Source organism: Rutilus rutilus, assembly GCF_951802725.1.
Source record: "Rutilus rutilus genome assembly, chromosome: 22".
NCBI classification, from domain to species: domain Eukaryota; kingdom Metazoa; phylum Chordata; class Actinopteri; order Cypriniformes; family Leuciscidae; genus Rutilus; species Rutilus rutilus.
In genome coordinates, this window is record NC_140227.1 from 20,388,734 (window position 1) to 20,414,811 (window position 26,078).

The 26,078-nt window shown below is 37.0% G+C and overlaps 1 protein-coding gene across 1 annotated transcript; it reads left to right on the forward strand.

Moving 5' to 3' along the window:
- Positions 1-8,034: 8,034 nt before the first annotated feature.
- On the forward strand, positions 8,035-25,431 carry syt6b (synaptotagmin VIb). The gene is made up of 7 exons (XM_084395449.1): positions 8,035-8,215; positions 19,141-19,519; positions 19,926-20,502; positions 23,324-23,444; positions 23,647-23,818; positions 23,911-24,061; positions 24,165-25,431. Exons 2-7 carry the CDS (start codon positions 19,353-19,355, stop codon positions 24,234-24,236), a joined length of 1,260 nt encoding a protein of 419 aa, XP_084251575.1. The 5' UTR covers positions 8,035-8,215; positions 19,141-19,352; the 3' UTR covers positions 24,237-25,431.
- Positions 25,432-26,078: the final 647 nt, after the last annotated feature.

The window sequence follows — 26,078 nt, forward strand, 5'->3', positions numbered from 1 at the left end:
GGTATCACTGTGTCGACTAACAAATCAGTTTTGTTAACTGGATCAACAGATTCATGAAAAATCTGACTTAAAAGAATAATTTCTTTTTAGAAATTCTGACATCTCTACTTTCTTACATACTTATATGCACACCAGGCGATTGATTTTCAGTGAATCATTACTTACATTTGCTACGATATGGCTTCAGAAGAATTGGAATATGGTTTTCAAGTTGTATGGACCACTTTTATGATACTTTTATGGTTTGGTTATTGTCATTTCGCAGTTGACAGCCTTTTTTCATTTTCTGAACGAGCAGCATGCAGGATATTCAAAACTTCAAAGTCTGTTATTTGGAATGACATGAGAGTAAGTAAATGATGAAAGAATTTTAATTTTGGGGTAAGCTATCCTAATACTACTTTAAATCCACCATTTTTTTCTTTTCTATCTCATTCACTGCAAAAACAAGTTGAGGCCATTGAGAATAAGATTATGGAGGCAGTTTGTTCTAAAAGTGTTTAGGTATTGCAAAGGACATTGATCTCAGATGTCTATCTCCATGTGCATCACTTCTAGGAATCAAGACATTTAAGCCGTGACCATCTCAAAAGATGAGAGCGAGCAAAAAAGAAGGCGATTGAAAATGAGCCTGACTATAACAACGGAAAATTGAATCACAGGCTGCCCTGTAGCGGGACATGGAGAGGATTCAGGGGGTTTAGGCCGAGAGCAACATCCAAATGGACTCATTTCTAAAATCTAATTTCCAGGGTCTGCCTGTTATGGGGTGACTGTGACATTTCATCCCTGATTGTGTTAAATTTGTTCTCTGTTCAGTGGCATGGGCCGAGGTTAACAAGCCATGTATGCGGCTGCTGACAGTTAAATTGCCTCACAGTGACAAACAAGAAATTCAACCGTATTTTCAATATTTATTGTAATGCTTGGGCTTGCACAACTGTTGTGCAAGCCTTGCACTGCACTTCTACTGAAAGTGAGTGATTTATGGTTTGGAATGGTCTCAGATTTGATGATGAAAATAAGATCATAAATATCCAAGTGTAGATGTTCTAATATATTCACATGTTCTGGAGAATCTGGTGAATTGGATTTGAACTTAAAGGTGCACTCTGTAATATTTTTCATCATTAAAATGTTTTACACATTTACACACACTCTCTCTCTCACACACACACTCATTCTCTCTCTCTCTCTCTCTCTCTCTCTCTCTCTCTCTCTCTCTCTCTCTCACACACACACACATACATACACACACACACACACATATACATACAGTATATATATATATATATATATATATATACATATACATATACATACACTTATGAACAGAAGTGTGTAAGATTATGTTATCTCATCTAATTTCTACTCACTTTATCTCATTAACTCCCCCATCACCAGCATATGCCATATTTCTTGTCATCTTCTTGTCAGCAAAAAAATAAATAATTCTTTAAATTACACACAACACTCATATAGACAAATATCCCTCTGCAGGATGTGTTTGCCACTATGAGCATGTTTTCAAATTTGATTCAATAAGATAGCCTCTTCAAAATTAATAAATGTATAGCATTTGCTTGGTCAATAAGCTCTACAGTTTAGCAAAGAATAGGTTGACAAACAAATAAACATGGTAGATGTACAAACACCCATGAGCTAGACTGCTTTTCAATTCTTGGCAGTAAACTGTTTTCACCACCTGGGAATAGAACATAAAATTTTTCAGCTCATAAAGCTTATTACACAGCGGCAAATACAAAGTGCCATTGAGACCGCCATTCATGAGAGGTCAGAGGTACAATCATGCAGTGGTTCCATGGCATGATGAGAGATCATAAACGTATCTACTGCCAAACATTTATGATAATTCATTAGATCAGTGTAGGAGCTGACTCTATATAATTTCATCACTTTAATCTTAGTCAAATGCACAGACTTCAAAGTAACTCTTACTAGCTTATACCAAGCGTAACCGAATAATGATGTATCACATGAGTCATCCCTTACTGTACCACTTGCTCTAGTTTTGGTTTCCAGATGCAAACGATGACCAATTTGAATACAATCTTTATTCATCTTTCTACATTGACAAAAATTCAAAAATCAAATTAGAATATCTGTGTATTCTAATTTTTGTGTATTCTAATCACATACTTCCTTACTATATAGTAGGCGAAAAACAGTAGACAAATCAAGTACGTCCGAATTCACAGTACTTATAAAATAGTTGGCAAAAAGTATCCGGATAACCTACTACTTCTGGCGAGATTCTGAAGTGTACATATGATGGACACTTTACTATCCCGTGAGGCCACAGGAGAGGATTCATGAATGGAAGTGAAGTGACGCAACTGACTCTGGTAGGTCACATGATAAGAGCAACATGGTGAATGTAATACATCTGGATTACATTCATACACACATTTAGAACATACCTTTTTAGTGGTCGCAAAGTAATTACTTATTCAAAATGAGTTCCTACTCAATAGAGTATGCGATTTCAGACGCAGCCATAGACTTTTTCCTGTCTACTTCCTTTGACATCACACCTAATGATAGTTTCTAAAGGGCAAAGTTGCAAAGATAAAACATTTGTCTTTGCAAAGTATGCAAAGCTAAATATTTTGCTGCAATGACATTTAATTCAGCGAGTGCAGCCCAGTTATCATCTCGGAAATACATATGGTTATTTTGCATTTTTAATCAAATTTTAGACGTATTCATTCATCACTCTGGCAATGGAGCAAGTTAGCTGCATTGCATTGTGAGACACAAGCAGTGTGCTCTGGTTTTAACTGCATCGTTTGGCACAGTTCGTACATATAGAAAATAAATGAGGTTGTCCTGTGTAATCGTTAATTGTTCTTACACTTGTTAGTAATATAACCCTAATACTTGACGATATGTTGAGTCTTAATGTGAGTTTGTGTGCTCATTTGTTTTGCTGAGTTTAGCTTAAGTGTGTTGCACCTTAAAGGGATATTTCACCACTGGAAAGATGAATGTGTATTTAAATTTTGTTATTTATGTAGTAGAAATGTGAAATTATTTTAGAAGTTGGAGCCTTCTCGACTGAGAAAAGGCAGAAAATTTATTTTTGGCTCATGTGGATGAAAGACAACAACTCCCAGAATGCACTTGCTTCGCTGCCCTGCGAGGCCACTCCCAAGCCACGCCTACCGGTTACAGAGGGCAGTATCAGAAGAAATGATACAGCTAGGCTACTAGTTGAATCGAAACTGAAAAGACGCCGTTTTATCGTGAGATCCCACCCCCTATGGGCGGGTTGAGAAATGACGATTTTTGCGTCATCTGAGGTTTTTTTCCAGACACACAATACAGAAATCTCTCGTCTCAGGGGGACATGAGGGAGGGAAGCACGGTCATTCGAAAATACTACCGGGTTTACTGATACAAAGCTTAATGCTAATTTGCTAATAAAATGCTTTTTTTTATCACAGACTATTAAAGGGTAGGTCCACCCAAAAATGTATATTCTGTCATCATTTACTCACCCTCATCTCGTTCAAAACCAATAAGACTTTCATTCATCTTCGGAACACAAATGAAGATCTTTTTAATGAAATATGAGAGATTTCTGTCCCTACATTGAAAATCTAATTTGGTTTAATCCAACTCTTCTGAAAAGACATGGTTGCTTTATGTAATGACCAGATTTAATTTAGGCTTTTATTCACATATAAACATTGATCAGCGAACAAATTTGGTCACGAAACCTCCAGCATGCTTGCTTGACGCGCAAGAACCAATGAGCATCTGTTGATGTTTGCTGATCAATGTTTATACAGTATGTGAATAAAAGCATAAGTTAAATCTGTTCATATAAATCGGTCGTGTCTCTTCAGAAGACTTGGATTAAAACGCTCGATTCATATGGATTTATTTTACAATCTCTTTTTAAACATTTTGAAGCGTCAGAGTTTTGGGTAAATAGTCTTTCAATGGAAGGACAGAAATCTCTCAGATTTCATTCAAATATCTTCTTTTGTGTTTTGAAGGGGAACAAAGGTTTTATGGATCTGGAATGACATGAAATGATGACATTATTTTAATTTTGGGTGAACTAGTCTGCATAACATAAGCAGAGAATACACATTTGAATTACAGATGTTAACAAGAAAAAGTATTTACAGTGATGACCATTTTACCCCATTTTCTCACTTATTCTTTATAATCCACACAAAGGCCAGGAGTTTATCTCAAGTTGTTTTAATTACGTTTCATCCAGACCTTTTACTCACCTGCTTATCCACCACTTATTCCATTTTTATTCAGCAGCAGTTCCCACATTAACTACTTTTCATAGAGGTCACACTTTTGTGCATGTCGAGGGAGAGATTTTTGTAGTATAAAGAAGGAAAATTTGAATCGTAAGCATTTCTTTTCTTTTCATGTGTCAAGATGTATTGCTAACACATGTAGATTCACACGCATTGACTCAGTATTGCAATACAGGACTAAAGGCAAATTCATCATCCCTTGCAGAATAATTATCCAAAGCTTGTGAATATTGATTTCAAACATGGTTGAGTTATCAGGACTGAACAAAGGCACAGAGATTCTCAATAACACGCAATAATACATCTTTGCACCATTAGTATTATTAATGACCCATAGACATGGTTCCTCCTCTCCACCTTTTTAAGGTTTAAGTGATTTCCAGATTTGCCTACCCCTCAACACACTTTGAATCATTTACATTACATGCAGTATTTCAATTTGATTGTTACATGTTGATGCAGTATATGATATGATACAATAATGAAACACTGTGCACCCATTCAGAAATATTTGATTTGTTTTAGGGTAAAATTTCTTTTCTGCCTCTTTTTTGTGACATGATGAATTTTAATTATTTTATATAACCTGCATGTTTTCCCTATTACTTAAAGGAATAATTCAACCAAAAATGAAAATTGACATAATTTATTCCCCTTCATGACATTCTTTGTTCTTCAGAACGGTAGCCATTGACTTCCATATACGGGGGGGAAGATAATAGGCCACTGTCAACTGTCTGGTTTCCAACATTCTTTAAAATATATTCTTTTGTCAACAGAAGAAAGAAATTATTTCAGGTTAGGAACATGAAGGTGAGTTAATGATGACAACATTTCTATTTTTGGGTGAACTATCCCTTTAATGGCATCCAAAACAACACAGACAAAAAAAAAAAAAAACAAAAAAAAAAACACATTAAAAAATATTTTCTGTCGAACGAGGGTAAGTAATTGATTACATCATTTATTTTTTGAGTTATCTTTTTTTTAACTGTTGGCTTGCGCATTACTATTCTAGCTGACCACTGCCTAATATGTCCTCATGTCCAGAGAATAAATTACCAATTAAACCTACACGCTTCGTTCTATTAGTTTGTAAAATCAGTCAGCACAGTGAAAAGCCTAGCCAATGTGATTGAGAGCGCATATAATTACCACATGATTTACATTAGAATAAGCCTTGTTGTACAGTATCTCATTGTAGGCAGGAGATGGAAATTAAAACAGAGCTGGGCTTTTGACCAAACCCTCCAGAGGCTCCGCATTCAAACCGCAGCCTTCTCTCTGCCGTCATTAGCATCCTTTATAAGCCCATATGCTGAATTCCAAGATCTTGATTTGTGTTTTGATGCAAAAGATAACAAAGCCACAATTACCACTAAGCAAATTGTGTGTTTAGTAAAAGATGTGTTGTATCATGTTTTAAATATACTGAATGAAATATGATATAGAAATGGAAAACACTGCACCATTGGAAGATGGTCAGGGTGGAAATATGTATGATATTGCAAATATCTTTGCATTCAATAGTGTAAGATTATCTCTTGAAGTTCTTATGAGCAGTTTCAGTATGTTTAAGTAAAGTGTGTGCATGAAGTAGTCTGTGTTGCTTAACTGCCTTTGAGAAAAGCAAAGATGAAAGTCCAGGGCTCTGCTCACCAAGAGCACATCCCCCTCCCAATGCAGCTACAAGATCACTGATGTTAATCTGTCTAGAAGTTGGCTAGGGGGAACCGTGACATCGCAGCTGGAGAAGTAGCAGCAAACCACATGAATGCAAGAACAAGGCACATAGGGTTTGTAAGACAGAGGAGCCTATTAATGCAGCCATGCATGCATCACTGTGCATACAACTGCGATCCTACAGTCAGACCTGGATGCTGCATGGATCCATGATTAAAATTAAATGAACATTTCTCCCAAAATGAACATTCCGTCATCATTTACTCAACTCGTATGCTGTAAAGACTATGCTCGTAGACTTAAAGAATGTCTTGGCAGCTATTTTTTATATAATGAAAGTGAATTAGGAAGGGAGTTGTCAAGCTCCTAAATGACAAAAAAAGCAATATAAAAGTATTATAAATGTAATCCTTCATGCAAAACTTATTATGATTTGAAATACAGTGCACGAGTTGTGTAAATCAACTTTTCAAGTTTTTTGGGCATGCTTCTGTTGCGAGTGCAGGCAGTTGTGGCCTAATGGTTAGAGAGTTGGACTTGTAACCCGCAGGACACGGGTTTGAGTCTCAGTACTGGCAGGAAATGTAGGTGGGGGGAGTGAATGAAGAGCACTCTCATTTCTCACAACTGAGGTGCCCTTGAGCAAAGCACCTTACCCCCAATCGCTCCCTGGGCGCCACAGTAAAAATGGCCATTTTGCTTGGTTTTGCACTGCCTGGGTCCAGGAGTTAGTTGGTATGCTGAAATCTATCAGATCTCTTTTCAGGACGTCTTTATATCTCAGTTTGCGTCCAGCAGTGCCTGTACCCTCATTGAGCAAACTGTGCAAAATTGCGTGGTACATTCTGGTGACATGTCCAGCACATTTGAGCCGAATTAATTTTAGGTGAGAGGAAAGTGTTCACTTTTGGTCACTTTGAACAGATCTTAATTTGACGTTTTATCCTTCCATGTCTTACCGATTATAAACCTGAGGCATATCTAGTACGGAAGCACTTAGCCGGCTCTCTTGATGACTGTAGGTAGTCCAGCATTCGGAGCCACACAAGAACAGAACACATGCTTCATACACTCTTACTTCACTGCAGACAGATAGATGCTTATATCTATTCCTTTAAGGGTCTGACAGAGTCTACTGCATGATTCATTGCATTTCAAAGTCGAACCTTTTAAGTCTTTCTTAATTACCCTTCCTGCCTTTTAATAATTCTGAAAATAACAACTACCTTTCTTGTCAGTTTTTTTAAATTCATGAGACATTTGAATTAATATGCATGCCTTTTATGTCATCCATTCTCTATTATAAATTAAAATTATAGCAATACAATTTCCAATGAGTTAACTTTCTAAAAAAAAATGCATATGGAAACCACTATAAAAAAAATACAGTGACAGATGTAGTACTTGACTGCATTTTGGTGTCTGTGTAGTTTACAAATCATACAACCTATCATTAATTGATATATGTGCCATCTTGAACAAATAATCTGCTTTAATAATAATAGTAGCCCAGCCTAGCCTAATAATAAATAATGCTATATACATTAACAAAACAAATATGTAGCATATATGTTCCACAATGTACATAACTCATAACTGAAACCAGAAAAATCACAAGTAGCCTATCTAAAATGCACAAATAAAAAACAATCATCACAAGCCTATTTTTTTTTTTTTTTTTTTTGGTAAAAGTAGCCTATAGGGCAGGCTTTATGAATGTAATATAGATTTTCGAATTTTACTTTTAACTTGCATTAACTTTATTTAAAGTAAATTGTATACATTTATACATTAAATCCATAAAATCTAATGCAATATCTATATTTATGTAACAGGTTTTACTGTAAAGTTTTTACTTTTTCTACGGTATTTGTAGCATACAGTAGCTATTGATAAGCCGCGGGGTTTTTGTTTGAAGCAGTTGTGACCAGCAAAATTAATGTGTGTGTGTGTGTGTGTGTGTGTGTGTGTGTGTGTGTGTGTGTGTGTGTGTGTGTGTGTGCCCCTAGACAATTACAATACAGCATCTCTCGAGCTGAGCAATGGCTGGCTTCCTCGCGGTGCCATAGAAACGCGGTCCCGTGCGCGCTGCTGTGTAGAGCTCATTCTGAGACGAGCTTGCGGAAAGACAAGAGCTGTTTTGAGGCAGGGGGTCTCAAAAACTGCAAGAAAGCGAGTTTAAGTGGGAATACCAAAAGTGAGAGATAAGGAAAAAACGCTTTGTGGTAAGAAATGATATATATTTATATATTTGTGTTTCAATAAAGTTGGGAGTGTATTTTTATCCTGTAGCCTATCAGTGATTTACATAGGCTACGTGCTTTGACAGAACTGCATTACCAAGAAGACGCATTATATATATTTTTATACTTGATGAATATTTGTGTAGGCTACTTATACGCCTTATTTTCATCTATAATACAGTATATTATCATTTTGTTCGTTCTATTTGTTGTTTAATTCAAGAGTTCAAAGTTCCTGCAGCATTGATAGGATTTTCATGCAGGTGTTCAGCTAATTTGCGTAAAAAAGCTCTTGAAGCTCCCTCGGCTACTGAAGAGATTATAGGCTGCCCTGTTTCATAATAGTCTAATTAGAAAAAATCTCCATAAAACATAACTTTGTGAAGGGGTGGAAGATTTTATGTCGTTTTCTTCTAATCTAGTTTTTAGTACCTCTTAATTGGCACCATCTGTGGCTGCTTCGTCCCAGGGACAGTATTTATGACCAAAGTACAAAGGTTGATATCTATTATAGTGTTGAATTTATCTCACAATCTCTGTGCTTTAGTTTTTAGCATATTAAACATATGGCAGTGAAAGGAAGGTGTTGGTGGTGCCCTGGGGCTGCTTAGGACAGCAGCTTACATTTCTAGTTGAATGTTCATTAGAAGCACAGTGTGTGCAGATCCAGATCCTCTTGTGAATAGGGTGCTGAAAGAAGGAAGGATGGATATGGTGTGTACACGCAGCACATACATTATCCTTCATTCAAACTGTCTGCAGTCAGAATGTGTGTATCCACATGATGACATGCTTTTGTTCTGAGTGTTTATGTGTATGTGAGTAAATAAGGGTACAGCAAGTGCAGTGACTTGCTTCTCTGGTGCAGTGGCAGTCTGGTCCATCACGGTTCCTCTCAGCAGGTCGTCTGGAGCCTTCTCTTGCATTGGCAGTTGATCACACTGGAGGTGATAGTGTTAAAGCATTGTTGTCAGCTGCATCTCCTAAAGTTGCAATGTTGGCAAATGAAAGATCTGCTACAACAGGCTGCGGTGCATTGCTTATCATCCCTTAGTATTACACTGACTTATTGTCCCAGCCTTTAGGTGATAATGACAGTGCAGTGCATTAGCTACCCAAGATGGATTGGCTTGTTGTGGTATATAAGCGGGAATGGGAAAAATTTCCAAAATATGTGTTTAGGGCAGAACCTCTCAAAATGCAACTCGACAGCAGTTGCCTTCAATGTGCTGTAGTGAGAGACACAGGTGCTACAATCATTGTTTGATGATGTTGTTAGTAATGCTATTAATATTTCATTTGTTTCCCAGTGACCTAAATGAGACATACTTATGATTTCATGAGACATCTTTTGATGTTGGCGCTAGTACACTTGGTGGAAAGTATGTCAACCATTTGCATTATTTGGCAACTGTCTTTCAAATATTTTTTCTGTCTCCAAACTATGTAGCAGGGTTTTATTATGAGCTTTACGGATAATGGATGCATAATATTGGTCGGCTTTTTGCTGGCAGGGTTGTATTTTTATAGTACCAATGGCGCTGTGTCATCAGTACAGCACTATTGACTGGGTCAAACTACATGGCCAACCTCAATATGTTTTGTTAAAACTTGTTTGAGGTTTTGTTGAAAGCTGCTAGCATCCTCTGTTTATTTCTCTTTCTCTTGTACAAAGTACACTGCGTTTGATAGAAACACATAGGGACAGTTTTTACCTTTAGGCTTAAAGCTGTAGCCAGCTACGGCTACTACCATGTCACACTATATTGCCTCAATTTCACCTTTCATGGCACCCTTGTTGTTGCCTTTAAGAACTGGCAGACAGAAAGATTTAGGGGTATCTATGTAGCCAAATACAGGCATTGGCCACTCACTTCAGCCTATTCTGTGAATGACTGGCCGTGTCCATCAAGACCAGTAAGCTAGCTCTTCTCTCGCCTTATCTCTGGCTCACACTCGCCTTTCGCCTGCACAACAAATGCTAATCTAGCCCAGTTTCAACCTAAAGGAAGGGAATGGCACTTCTAATGTGGCAGATGATGTGATTTCTTTTGCTTATCTGGAAAAGACACAGTCCTGAATTGTATCCAATGTATGTGGCCTTTGGAGTGAAAACAATGCTTTTGAGTTTTGCTTGTAATGAGCTGTTTTTATAAACGCTCTCAGTTCTCGCTTCCTTCTTCTCTGTTCTGTGCGGAACACACATCAGCCTGTGAGGTGCAATGAAGGCGAGGAACATGCTAATAACTTGTTAAAGCTGCAGTGCGATTTTGCTGCTTCACCTAATTACTAGGAGAATTTTTTTCCTGCAAATTGTTGTGCAAATTGCATTCTGATTCATATTTTTTCCCCACATTTAAAAAAAAAAAAAATTGTATTTACATTATATTATATCAACCCCTCCCCCCAACTAAAGTTGGCAAACTTGGCATGAGAAAAAAAAATCCCAAAATCCATTTTCTAAATTGCATGTTACAGATTTTATTGTGAACAAAATCATCCGCATGTGTTTCATTTTTATTTATTTTTACATTTCTTGACAAAACATTGACAAACAAAATGTCATAACTTAATCTTCCAGAAACTACTATCGTCAAAGATGATTAACAATTAGCATACATTTTGGATTGGTGGTATGGTTCTGTTATGGGCAAGAACTCCCTGCCCATTCATGCAGCCTAGCATGGATAAGAGCAAAGAGAACAGCGATAACCCCCTTAGGGTAAACAGAACAGAACCAACATAAATGTACTGCAGATATCATTAATGTTCAATAATTTAATGTAGAACATAATTCAAGAAAAATGAGTCTGATTCAAAGAGGAATATCAGAAGCCAAGTCTTGACTGGACAAGTGGAGGAGCTGGGGATGGAGGAGGGTAATTAGCTCCTGAGCAACGCGATAAAGCTGCTGATGATGCTGAATGTATACATAGGGATGCTGTGGTAGGCGTCATATTCCTATAGGTAGACGTGGATCAGCTGAGAGTCAGCTGACTTGAGCTTGACTGACGTGACCTGCCAGAACTAACGCTACACTTGATTTCTCTTTGGTGACATATGCCAGACATCTCCAATCATTTAGTCTGCATAAACCCCGCCCATTTCTGACAATCAACTGGCCAACAGACTTTAGATAACATGTTTTACTAGAATTTATGGAAGAAAAGATCTATCGCTATTTCCATTTCATGTCTTTAAATTATATAACTACTATTTTTAACACTTTAGCATTGTATCTCACCAAAGTTCATGTCCTGGGACCCTCTATAAAAGCTCAGTTTTTACCCAATATGCTGCCCTATTCTAAACAGTATTTTTTCATTATCAATAATGTAAGTATTTTTTTTCTACCATCAAAAATAGTTCCAATAGAAGCCAAAGCATGAAGTTTTGCATGTCGCTAAGTAACGTACAGAGTGGCCAAGTTCTCCAAAAGCATCAGCAATTTTCCCAGCAATCACTCCGCTCTGGGAGAAACCCAGCTCCGAGCAATCTTGGGGCAAGAGAAACCCTGCTCCGCGCGGTCATATTCACTTTGACTTAAAGCGCTCTTTGCCTCAGGCAAAATCACACAACTCTTCATGATCCACTTACATGGTTTAGAATACAGATCACAGTCAAGCTGTTATTCTATATGTCAAAAAAATTGAAAATCACATTTATTAATCACATTTTCAAACAAATATTTTAGACAAATAAAGCCAGTACAATCTCACCTCCAAAATATGTAGTTGTGATCATACCTTTTTTTATTCTTACTCTAGTTCTCATAGAAGGATTTCAGTTAATGGAAAAGTATCCATAGCTGTTTTGTCACTATAACATAATCATTGATTGCATAAATAGCACTGATGTGGAATGGTTTGATCAATGTAGGTGGCTGTATTCCGAAGACTCAACAGAGACATAACATATGATGAATAATTGTACTGTTGAAAGGGGTTTTATGCATTAGGGGCACTGAAATTACAATCGAGAGAGGTAATCGTATGTTAGTCTATGGCCATTACTACTCGGCAATCAGCGTAATTGCTTGTCTGCAAATTGCTGCTAGTGTAGGCCATGAAAGAAGAGGGCTTTCCCATGTTGTCAACATGGCCACCAGGGCAGGAGCAGAGGGAAATATGGCAAATATGGTGATTTTTAGTTTATCCACTCCTGCTTTCACTGTTTTCGCTTTTTAAGGCCTACTCTGCGATTGATGCAAGCATTCATGCCAAATAAATACTACCAGCTTATCTGCAGGATGTAAGATCTTATTGCTGGAATCAAATCACCCTGCAGTTTGTTCATGCAGGGAATACTTGGTCCTGCAGTGAGTGAAATAAATGATTAAAAAGAGCAAATCATCGCAACATACCAGCACTATAAATAGTGCGATTTTAATGAAGCACTTTTGAGAAGCTTATTAAAGTGCTTTGTATCTGCTTTAGGCCTGTGTTTCGAGTGTTGATGACAAGCACGCTGTTCTCTATTCATTAAAGTGGGCAATAGCCTTATGTTCACTTTGCTGGCCCTGACCACAGCTGTCACAACCGTATACCACGGGGACTTGTGAATGGCTGCAAGCTAATAGTAGGAGCACATTTAACCGGATTTCCCTCCAGAGCTTTGAACAGGGTTCAGTAGTATTTGATGGAGCTTACATATAGTCTTAGAGGTTGAGAGGAAGTGTTAGGTCTATATAAATCTCTTTTCTCATTGCATTGGGTTTACTTTATATGGCAAATCAATAAGGTAAATAATTGAATGGGTTTATTGTTCTGGAAAAAGTATTTTAATAGATTCTCGAATGCAGTCAATATTTAAAATCTATTTAAAGCACTTTTTTTTTAAAGAAAACATTTAGCATTGTTGTAATATATCATTCACTTTACATTTTTAAAAATAACATAATCAGTTTTTCTATTTCATCTCATGGCTGAACAGAACAGTGTTTGATGGCAACACCGCCGCTATTGTATCATAAATACTGTAACTGAAACTAATTGGACAAATGTGTTCAGCACTATTTTTATGATTGCATGAAGGGTTTGAGGGATAACTGAATAAGGTATTTCTAACAAACTGTGACAGATGAAAGCAAAATATAGTCTTGGTTTGCAATTTTGCAGCAGTGACAGCAACACTAATGGCGCTAAACTCTTACTTCTCTAGTAGCAGAGTTAAAATAGAGGGTGGGATATGTCTAATGGACAGGTTTCTATGGATACCAGGTTAGATTTGAAGACACTTGAAGAGAAGTTAAAAGGAAAAACCCTGGGGCTTTGGATGCTGTCTGTCACTGGTACCAAACAAGCCTTAATTAGATGTATTGGTCACAGGAAATGTTCCACTGGATTTGTTTCAGCTTCATATGGGAAATCAACAACACACACAAAAAAACTCTTTAATATTACTCAGCCAAATTATGTAGGGTAAATGTGATCCAATCCAGTATGATCAACATAATTTTTGTTTTAGACTTTATTGAAACTGCAGTTCTCTGCATGCTTTGTATGGGACTTAACAGGTAGAGTAAACTGTTGAAATGAAAAATCATTTTATGTGTCTTTAAAGGGGTCATATAATGTCATTTTTGTACAAGCTAATATGATTCTTTAGGGTCTAAATTAAAAGTTTGTAATATACTTTAATTAAAAATTCTCATTAGTATTGTAAGAAAACACTCATTTTACCTGGTCAAAAACAGCTCTGTTTTCAGCACGCCGTTTAAGTACATGTGTCTTTAAATGATAATGAGCTTTGCTCACCCCGCCCCTCTGTTCTGTGCGTACACCATTTGTAACACAATAACCATAACGCGTTGTTCATTATAAACATGGGATTATGAATTATATGGAGAACGTCATACATAGAAAACATGCCGTAATGTACCCTGAGTGTAAAAATAGCCGCATTCATAGTGAAGCGTGCAGCAAACGATTTGCAAAGATTAATATAAATATTAATATAAAGAAAAGGTTAATAAAACGTTACACTCACTTCAGTTCTTCTGGAGGTGCAGCAGGAACACGAATAGTTGGTACCGATCCTTTTTTCAAGAGCAGCTTCTTAGCAAATAACCAGCTTTTTACTGACCTCGTTTGTAAAGCAGTGAAATGATTCGCGCAAACATGAAAGCATTGACGTTGATCGTGGGGAATATTCCCTTCGAAAACAAACTCAGCCACTGCGTCTTCAGCTGTTAGGATTTAGGAACATCAAAATGACTGCTGTGTTCGTTATTATACCCAAGAACAGAACACCACAATCGACATTCTGCTCATAGACAGTGCTCCAGCTATCAACAATGAACGCGCCGGTCGGCGCGGGCTATGATTGACAGCTCGCTCACGAGGGCGGGTCTGTGTTGAAACGCTGCTGTCAATCAACCATCGTGGGAGGGGCGTCGATTTTGTGACGTCACAAAATCGAACAGCTTGATTTGAGATGGGGGAAAACATATAAGAAGATTTTAAAAAAAAACACTGGATGGATTTTTATCATTTTATGATGGTTGTGTACAGGCACTGCCAACACACATTTCAGTACAATCAACTTGTAAAAGTGCATGTACCATTATATGACCCCTTTAAGCAAGATGAGAATGAGAATGGGGAGACTTCTTGCAATCTTATAATTCAGTGAACAAAACGTATGAAACTGAGTAAACTGATCCTGTCAGGGAACCATATAAAATGTTTAATTGGGTCACTTAAAAATAACTTCAGTCCATTGAATTTGGTGAAGTTATGTTTGTGTAAATTGATTCATGTGGAACCAATGTAGATAATTACAACTTGTAATTGATATTATGAAGTAAAGCAAAACTCAAAAGTAGAAACCAATGTTTACAGTCTGAATAACCACTGAAAAAAAAAAAAAGTTTTTGCACTCATGTTTTTAAATAAAGTTCACATTAATGGAATTAGGTCAAATCTATTTAACTAAGTTATGTAAATTAGCAAAGAGAATAAGTACATTTAACTTGGCCAGTGATTTATACTATACCCATTTGAAGTTTACTTTGGAATCCTCTGTTTCAAGTAGGCTACGCTTTACTCACTTTTTGCAAATTTTACTCAAACAATGTAGCACTGAATTATTTATCGTGTACGGTGAACAACACAGTAGATTTCTTGTTGCACTTTGTAAGACAACATATCTACACAATATAATGAGGTACCATAACCCCACTGAACATAGAGGCCTTAGGTACACAATAATGGTTACAATCAGTGGATAGTTTTTATGAATGGGTTATTTTGAGTAGAAAATAAACTCCAGATGTCACAAAACAGCAGGTTAATAAATGTAACAACAAAAGCAACGATAAGAAACAATGAAAAATCATTATTAATTATTCATGACCCAGTGCATGGTGAGAACAGTATCAGAAATTTGAGTAGGTTTTACTTCATTTGAAAACTTTGATGCTAACACAAAGAATCATTTGAAAATATAACAAACCATTCCAAGTAAAATATAAGTTCAAGCTTAATTTCTACAAGCTTGAGTTGAGTACTATATAGAATTTACTCTTTACTCTAAATTCTGAACTAACTTATTCAATGTTGAAATTACATTTTTTTTTTCTTTTTTTCTGTATTTACTTCACCACAGAATTATTTTTATCAATGCTATTTTATATTTTGCTTGTTAAAATTGCCATTAGTATTACTGAGGAGAATGCCGTGCAGTTATGTCTTGTTTGTACATGTAAACAGGATCATTTACATCACTGCAAAGTCTCTGAGGCCTTTGTAGGATTGCAGTTGGTTCTTGTTAATGCACTCCGGCTTGTGTTAGGTGAAGCTGTCAAAGCGTAAACAGTGTAATGGTTGTGTAACCTTGCATCACACCCATTAATATTTCATTTGCGGCTGAAAAGAGTCTAACTGTTGAGAGACTAATACGTCTCTGCATATCTGGTCTGATGAGGGCCCAAGTAACCTATGAACTTAATATCCTTATTACAGCCCGCAAAGTTCTGCGTGAGTAAAACAAATTTACAGCGTAACTTTCAGTAATTATAGTGTACCTATAGAGTACATAGGTATAAGGGACCAATATGTAAAGTTTGGGGAATAAAGGGGTAACAACTAGAAAAAGATACTGTAAGTATTTTAGAACTAATGGGTACTTATTCTACTATTGATAGGCAACAATCTTAAGTTTGGGAGCAATTTAGCAAAAACATACACTGTACCTTTTTGTAATAATAATTTGTTTGTAAAGTTTGGTCTTTCATGTTTCAAGGCAAATAAAACTATTAAAATACTCTTGTTCTATACAGGGTAAGTAGTGCTTGTTACCCTCTTGTTCCATGTCAGGGTAAGTACAATAAAGATACATACACACAATCTGATATCACTGACTCTGAAACCTTTATCTGGAAAGCAACTTATTTCAAAACAGATTTACAAAACTTCTTATTAGTTTAAAACTAGTTTTTTTTATCAACATTTCATTTCAAATGCTAACAGCACACTTGTTTTTAAAAACAAAACTATATATAATAGTAAAGTCCTGGTAATGATAACTTTGGTCATGTTGTTTATTTTTCACAAGACCTAGATATACAAAGCAGCCAACTGTACACATGAATTGTCTCTGGTGCATTTGCTCTGCTATTTTAGACTGTACAGAAATCAGAAACGACAGTTTCAGATGTGCAGTTAACCTACAAATTATTAATTTTGAGGATCCAGTGCGTGTGTGTTGTACGTTCATAATGTTTTGCCACAAAGTCTCCCAAGTGGCCGATTTTCCACATTTATTGGCACATTAATTATATTGTCAAGTTGTTTATGTGCTCTCAGTCCCCCAGTAGCATAAGCGAATAACTGTGAGAGTGTGATTGAAATGAGAATGTACATCGATGCCGCACCTGTTTGTTTTCTTGGTTGCCAGCCAAGTGCTCCATCCCTGAGAGGCGTGCACTCCAACGCATTTGTAATAATCATAAAAAATAGATCTTTTTTTCCATCCACTCAGAGATATAATTGTTGCCGTCGAGCAGGAATTTGACCAATGACCTGCTCTTCTTGTATGAAGAAGTCTGTAATTACATTTAGCTCATTTGCAATTCCATCTGGAAGTTGGGTGCACTTCAGTGTTAATGCTGTCTTAGCGTCGAGAAGTTTTTTGCAGTCTAACGATTTACTCATTACCCTGTAATATTCACACTAGAGATGGGTTTTAAGAGGCCCATTTTGAAGGCGTAAGAACCAATTGCTGTCCCTCTGAAGAGGCGAACCGACTGTGCATCATACTGAATGATCATATACAACTATGTTGTAGGTTGTCTTCTCAGCATGTGCTGATTAATATTTATGTGAGTGCTTAGTGGTGCTTGATCAAGATGTGTGCTGCAGTCATGGAATGATCAGGACATTTGTTCTTTAATGACCTTCTCCACAGGATAAAGAAAGATATTTCGTTTGAAATATGCTGTTTTAGTAAACCGATGAATGCTGGCATCAGGTTTTGCGGAGATGCATGAAAGGCTAAGCCATTGATAGCACCTCTACAGGTTCTCTTTGATGTTTAAGCTGCTCTTTTTTCATCTAATTTATAAAGAGATGCTTGCTGTGGCTGATTTTGTATGCCAAGGCTCAACAATAAGGATGGCCCACTGGCTCTGGCTCAGGGTCATTGTGAAAGAGTTTCGAGCTATAGTTGAAAGAAATTTCTTATTTACCTGTTGTTCAGTTTCCCAAAACCATCTTTAGCCCCTGCTGAAAACTCCAGCATTGCTGGTCAACAGCATAAGGTATGTTTTGCACGCTGGGACATTGTTTTGCAATGTACACAAGCTCTTTTTAACTGGTTTTAAATTACTTGTGTACAGATCTTTTGAAACTGGAGACAATTCCTTTGAAGCTTTGAAACGTTTTACCAGTTTACCAGTGACATTGATTGATAATGTAATCATAACTAAAACCATTTTAAAAAATCCGTTGTACTTTCGGCAGAGGGAGCAAAAAAATGAGTAAGTTACAAAATCAGTAAATCATGTTTTAACCTTATATTGTTTTCCTTTATATCATTAATGTATTAAATATAGAAACATGCCAGCAAAAACAATGCTTGTCCCCAAAACACTGCTTACACTACAGCTCTCATGCTGTGGTAAGAAGCATAGTTTCTTGTTAAAAATGACTAGCAAGCTAACATTCAATGTCTTTCATACCATTTAAATATATACACATTTTAATCTATATATTTTAGCATGTCAACAATCAGTGCCATGTATGAGGAGTGTGCATGTGCCAAAATGCACAAGGGATCCTCAGACTCAGAGTATGTATGAGGGAACCCGCAAAGAATCGAACATCAAATAAAGTAAAAAAAACAAGGAACAAAAATAATGTAGTAGTCTCTACTTCATTACAGCAGCACGTCAGAAAAATTATGTTGTGGAGAAAGCCGCTGACTCAATTAACCACATTTATATGGGAGTAAAGTGTACAAATGCTGCATGTTATTGTGATTAGTAAATGAATGGGTTTCTGTTGTTTATGTAAATTAACTATAATAATGTTAATACATTAATTGCAATTTCGAATCGATTAATTTGCAAAAGTTGTCACTCTGCCACCTGCATTTGACACAAGACTTTGGTGGTTATCAGTGAGTTTTGTCGAATTTGCAAAAATGTCTTGTCACCACCTTTGAAAAGCTATCAGTATTGTTTTGCATCTTATGCTGTCGTTTTCCAGAAAGTGTGTGTATGAATTTATAGAGTTAAATTTTTAACTGTATAATTTCCAGCCTGCATTTAGTATATCTTTAAATCTTTCAAAACACTAGTTGGGTCAACATACAGTACTTTGAAACGATTAGTACACTTTATAATTGTGTAGTTGATGGAAATGTTTTCACTGTCCCCTTCAGTCCATGTTGTATCTTCTGTCCAGACATTTCCTTCAGTCTCCTGCTGCTTGTATTTGCGGTGTGTGGTTTGGCCCTGCTGGGTGTCATCAGCGTCGCCACCTGGAAGCTGTGCTGGGTGCCCTGGCGCAGCAAAGTGCTTTCCTCTAGCGCCACCGCCCTTGCCCCCACCCGGCCAGAGAGAGACCAACACAGAGAAGAAGGTCACGGTGACTACTACCCAGCCCTTGGAGACATTATGGCATCAGACAAGCTGAAGGATCCTGGGAACTTTCTGGAGGCGGCAGTGAAGATTAGTCATACGTCGCCAGATATCCCTGCAGACGTGCAGCTGTCCATGAAGGATCATTTGCTGAGACGTACGCGCATCTCACGGCAAACAACCGAGCCGACCTCCTCTAACAGGTCAGTGTTCTGGAAGAATGAAGAAATGTTTGTGTCTGAAGACCTTCATATAGGTCATCACGGTTTACTTTATATACAAAGCCATTATGAGGTCAGTTCCAGTCATTCCTAATCATGTTAATACTTCGGAAATCTCGTAAATGTCAGACACAATTAGACCTGAAGGAGGTCTCTGGGTTTTATTGACTACAAAAAAGGTCAGATGGTGGAAAACCACAATAACTCCAGAGTAAAACCATATTTAGAGGGAACATTATGGGAACCTTACAGCATATCCAGAATTATCACCATCAATTTGCATTTGATCACAGGTTGTAATTCAAATGTAGATTAGCACCTGGTGTGCTTTTTGTGAAAGAACCAATGCATCAGATCAGAATGCCAAATTTTGTTTGATTGTTGCCAGGCATAGTTCCTTCAAGAAGCACCTTCCCAGGCAGATGCACCATGTCACCAGTCTGGACCGCGGAAGTGATTATTTAGACGTGGAGGACCATCCCATCAGCACCGCTGCCTCTCTTGGACGCATCCAACCGGAACTCTACAAACAGAGCACGGTGGAGGCAGAGGAGTCATCTAAGTACGGCACTGATAAAACATGCGGCAAGATCAACTTCTCCCTTAAGTATGATTATGAGGGAGAGCTCCTCCTCGTCACCATCCTCAAGGCATTCGACTTACCCGCGAAGGATTTGTGCGGCAGCTCCGATCCTTACGTCAAGATCTACCTGCTCCCCGACCGCAAGCGTAAATTCCAAACTCGCGTGCACCGCAAGACGCTCAACCCCACGTTTGATGAGACCTTTCAGTTTCCGGTCCCATACGAGGAGCTGGGGTCCAGAAAGGTCCACTTGAGTGTGTTTGACTTTGACCGCTTCTCACGGCACGATATGATTGGTGAGGTGATCCTGGAAAACCTTTTCGAAGCTTCAGACCTCTCGCGGGAGACATCCATCTGGAAGGACATCCAGTACGCCACTAGTGTAAGACAATTCATCCTCTTTACAACTTAGTGAGTCCAGACCCCACTGGTGATTTATCACATTAATGTGACCCTAATGATTTGGCTTTTTAAATATAGGAATACACTTGTATTGAGTATTTCTGAAAACACAAACAGTGAATAATTAGATGTCCTATGGGGTGTGATATGGTAATTTGTCGAAATTGTAATTACCAAACATGATAAATTGTGCAATGTATGTTAAGTACTAAAAATATCAAGGGCAATAAACAAAAATTAATGCTTTATTATATGAGAATACTGAGTCTTAATAATCTAAGTTCTGTTATCATTTACTCACCTTATGTTGTTCCAAACCTGAATTACTTTCTTTCTTTTGTAGAATAGAAAAGTAGGTATTTTCAATAATGTCTCAAATGTTTTTGTCCATATAATGAAAGATAATGGGGTACAAAACAAAATTAGATCCCATTTACTTTCATTGTCAAAAAAACAAAACACAGAAACATTTTTTGAATTATCTTCTTGTGTCCCTTTTTTCTTTACTATAAACTGATGCATTTATTGCCAACTGCAGATTTTTTTTTTTACTATCTGATTAAGGCAGTATATTTAATTTGTGTAATATATTTAGGGAAATAGATGCTCAGTGCCCTGAAATTCCAAAATAAGGCCAGACTACTTATCATCTGGCTTTTCTAACTTATACATCATATTGAAGTTATTTTGGTGCAGCAGGACTCTTACATGTTAAAGAGTGTAGTGTTTTGAGTTTCAGGTTTGTATCTCTTCTACTCAGCAGTGGGTTTCTGGCATAGACATTATAGGCAGTCGCCTAAGGTTCTCCAGGGCAAAGCTCTCAGACGCTCTACTTCTGTATCACTCACCTGCAGCAGTTTGACAGCAATGTGCAGCACGCTTTAAGTTCCACCCAACACTGTCTTTGAAATTGAAGTTTTCCAAACAACTTTTCAAAACTTGTCTGGTCTCACCAAGGGCACCATTGGAGTCAAAACTGCCATTGCTTCTAGTTACACTTGACAGAGGTTACTGTAGCTATTTACAGCCTCTCCAAATCAAATACATACTAGAGCTGATCTCGATTCAAAGTCAAACGCCCCATTCTATTAAACCTTTAACAAAACCACACCAGAACATTCAAATCTGTGTTTGCGCTGCCGCTGACCTGGAGAAAGCAGTTATCACATATTGGTACGAAACAGCCTTTCTGTTACAAATATTCAATTTATCACAGAAGTACTGGGATAAAAGTTTTTAGTTAAGATACTAACATTAATGTCTACGGTAGCAATTCAAATAGATTAAATCATCTTTAAGTCTTTATGAATGAGGCACTGAATAATTCATTCAAACCGTTTTGTTAGAATTATTTGTTAAATAGATTGCAGCAATTAACATTTTTGACTGAAATTAAAGTAAATTACATGTTTGCTTTTGTTAAGTTGTCTGTTCAGAATTGTGAAACATTTGTAATTCTCAATTTATCCAGAATCATGCAGCTCTAATATTACCTGTACAGTTTAATATATAAAAGCTTTTATTCATCAGAGAAAAACATTACTATTGTTATGTAAACTAATTGCTTCTATTGCTCTCCTCATTTGTAAGTCGCTTTGGATAAAAGCGTCTGCTAAATGATATGTAAAATAATGCTAATTAAATCACTGATACAGCCACGCAAACTGCAGTTCAACTAACTAGTCTTACTCTGTGATTCGAGACATTTCCTAGTTGTCTATAAGGTAATCATACTGTCATCTCACTATGGTATTGTGTTCAGCTATGACTTTTATAGCGCTGTGATAAGGCATATGCATTCACATCATTGATATTGTATATGCTAGAGATCACTGAACTCAGTAGATGAGCTGTCAAAAGGATAAAGCTCTCAAGATGGGTTAAATGTGGGAGAAAGACCTAAGGAGTTGTGATGCACTCACTCAATACCTTTCATCTGAATGGTCTATCAGATCAATTTATTATTGGCAGCTGGCCCTGGTTACAATCAATTGATCTCTAGATGTCAGGCTTGTTGAAGAGACTTAGTAGTACAGCATATTTATGAGTGACAACCACATTTAGATGTGGCAGTGAATCCCATAAATTATCATTGAATACAGGACTGACTTCCAAACTTCTAAAGGAAGATAACCCTGATATATTTGGTTTGAAACATTTTGGTTTGTCACTACCTGAGTGAATTAAGTTGTCTGTTCTGTAAAATTTCAAACTGATAGGAATTGTTCCTAAAGATATTATGTCCCTATCTTTTTCATAAAACCATTATTATGTGAATTATGTTCTATTCAATGCATCAGTTTAAGTAAGAACGTTTTTACAAAGCATTTTCGCTCATAAAAAAATACTTTTAAATAAAAATGGGGTCTGTTTTTGACAGAAGTCTCTTAATCTTACCAGGTCTTCAGTGTCACGATCCTTGAGAAATCATTCTAATTTGCTGATTTGATGCTCAAGAAACATTTCTTATTATTATCAATGTGGAAACTGTGATCCATTTTTTAAAGATTACTTGATTATCAGAAAGCTTAAAAACAAAGAACAGAACTCAACTTTAACATTATAAATTACTTGAAGTAATTTTTTGAACAATTTAATGCATCCTTTCTAAATACAAGTATTAATTTCACCCCAAACATTTGAATAATGTACAGAATTGGGATTAAAGGAATTTAAATTTGTCATTTACTCACCCTCAGTTCGAAATACTAACATAACTATGAATATTAGTAAACATAGCTATTTATTTGTAATGATGCCATGATCTACTGGATTTTGTGTGTCTCCATTTGATTCTGCAGGAGAGCGTGGATCTGGGAGAGATAATGTTCTCTCTCTGCTACTTGCCAACTGCAGGGAGACTCACACTTACGGTCATCAAATGTAGGAACCTCAAAGCCATGGATATAACCGGTTATTCAGGTATGCTGCTGTCTTTTATGTTTGTGTCTTTATTTTCTTTCATCTGTCTGCTTGGCTCCATTTTTATACACTTGGACAGTCACATTTATCATTGTCAGCAAGCGAATTACAAGTCCTTTCATCAGACATTTTCAGACCATGAGAAGACAAGGAGAAAGATACATTGAGAAATTGGTGTCACACCTCCCTGCTCTTTTGGCAGATCCGTACGTGAAGGTGTCACTGATCTGTGATGGGAGACGCTTGAAAAAGAAGAAAACTTCCATAAAAAAGAACACGCTGAATCCAACATATAATGAGGCGATAATATTTGACATTCCCCCAGAGAATATGGATCAAGTCAGCTTACACATATCAGTTATGGACTACGATCTGTGAGTGTTATTCAATATCTGATATTTTCTCTGTACAAATATTATGTTGTCTACGTGCTTCACAATCTATTCCTTATTCTCCTGGTGTGTAGAGTGGGACATAATGAGATCATTGGAGTCTGTCGTGTAGGGGGCCATGCTGAGGGACTTGGGAGAGATCACTGGAATGAGATGCTCGCTTACCCTCGAAAACCCATCGCTCACTGGCACCCGCTCGTAGAGCCCAAGAAGTCTGAGAAGGAGGTGACTGTCTGTCCTTAAACGTTTCCAGAGTGGAAAAGTACATTTGCATTTCAATATGTAAATCTCTCCCTATCTTTCCTTCTGTTTTCCGTCTCTCTTTCAGTGGAAGACTCGCACCGCAAGCTTTGACAGTCAAGGGTCTTGTCCATCTCCCAGACTCCCTTCCAGTCCATAAGTGAGGGACGACTTCTCTCTACATCTTTAAGCCAAGTATCTCCCAGGGACTGATGGTGAGATTTAAGATATGTCCTTAGGCAACATGTGACACAACTTATGTCTGTGTGGACAGGCAGTTGGAAGAAAGAGGGTGCTGTTCAAAACTTTTCAAAGTGCAACTGAGCCTAGCCAATTTTGAGCTTTTTTTTGTCTCGATGGAAGTGTTGCTCAATGGAAGTGAGGAAGAGGTTGAAAGATATACACTTCAAGATGGATTAAGCTCCCCACAGGAGTAAAAGGGTGTATTTGTTCATTTACATTGGTAGATGTACATTATATTTTAATTGACATTATAATAGTACGAAGATATAGTTTATTATATATTTAGCCATAATCCTTCTAGTTCTTTTTTGTCTTCTTTGAATATAAAATACATGTGTTTAGAGATTATGAATGGAGAGATACGTGAAGTCCTCAATATGTTCAACCTACTGAAATGTATTAGCCAAACTGTATATTGTTTACAGAGCAGAGATATTCCATTGATCTTCCTTTTATTTGTGAAGTAGTGAAAATGCCAAGAATTATTTTTATCCCGTCTACAAATTTCTCTTCCTGTGTAAACTGTAAAGGTTTTGCTTTGTTCTTATTTAAACATTTAAGTGTCTGATGGCTCTATGGGTATTTTGAATAATTTACCGTATTTTTGTTCAAACAAGTTCAGCTCAGTTAAATGCAGCCATGCACAGCTTTATCCTGCATCATCCTTAATGTACAACTGGCTAAAATCATCATAATTTCACCATGCAGTAATTGTAGCTTTCAAAGTATAACCATAATGAATAGCAAGGGTTGTGTGTCAGATCCAAAGGACGCAAAAAACCATGGCTTTCTAACAAGACTTGAAATGATATCAATATGTAAATTAGAAGCACTGTTTTACAAAGACCAATTTTGTATTTTACATAAAATGTGACAAATGTTCATTGTTCTGTATTTTTCCTGTTACCTTTGAGGTGTTTTCTTTTCAGATAACATGATGTAATTTGTTGACTGGCTTGGATGAAACTCATTGTATCAGTAATCACTGGAACTGGCATTTCTTTATGAAATGCCTTATTCAGAGCCACTTTTATATTGAGAATTTGTATAATAGTTACTGTTTCAGAACATCCCCTTGTACTTCAAAGGTGTGATTAAAGATCTTGCTTCTATCTGTTTTGTTCTTCTTTCATTCTTTGTTAAATATTAAATCAGATTAGGGCCAGTTCACACAGAACATGTGGCAGTGGAATGGGAAAAAACCAAAAGGTCTGAAGACTCATTTTTTAAAAAGGCACGGAGTTTTTAGAATGCTGTGTCATGCGCGAGCAGATTCCACTACTGCTTTTACATTGTTGTTTTTTTTGCGCTAGAAGTACGTGTTTAAAATGGCGTTCTAAATACATGGCGCTCAAGTTAAAAAGTTGCTCTAGACTTGCTTTTCTTATTCCACTATCAAGTTTAAATGACCTCAAGACGTTGAAAAATAATGGAAAAACAACACAGTGGAACGCAAAAACCACATTCTGTGTGAATGTGTATTGTATTAGCCTATGTGATCAGTGATGTGTAGGCCTACATCTTGGGCATGTTCAAGTTCAAAACGGTGCGCAACGTTTTGCTACGGTTTCCGGGTTGAACGTCATGTTTCCTGGAAACGGCGTGCACCGGTGTGCAACGGGGTTTGAGATACGTTTTCTCTTGTTTGGTGGGTGTGTCAGAACTGCAGTCCAATCAGCAGCAACATGTATATAAAGCACGTGGTATTAAAGTGAACTCCCACAAGGGGTTCAAGAAAAGTAATTTACAAATGTGTTCG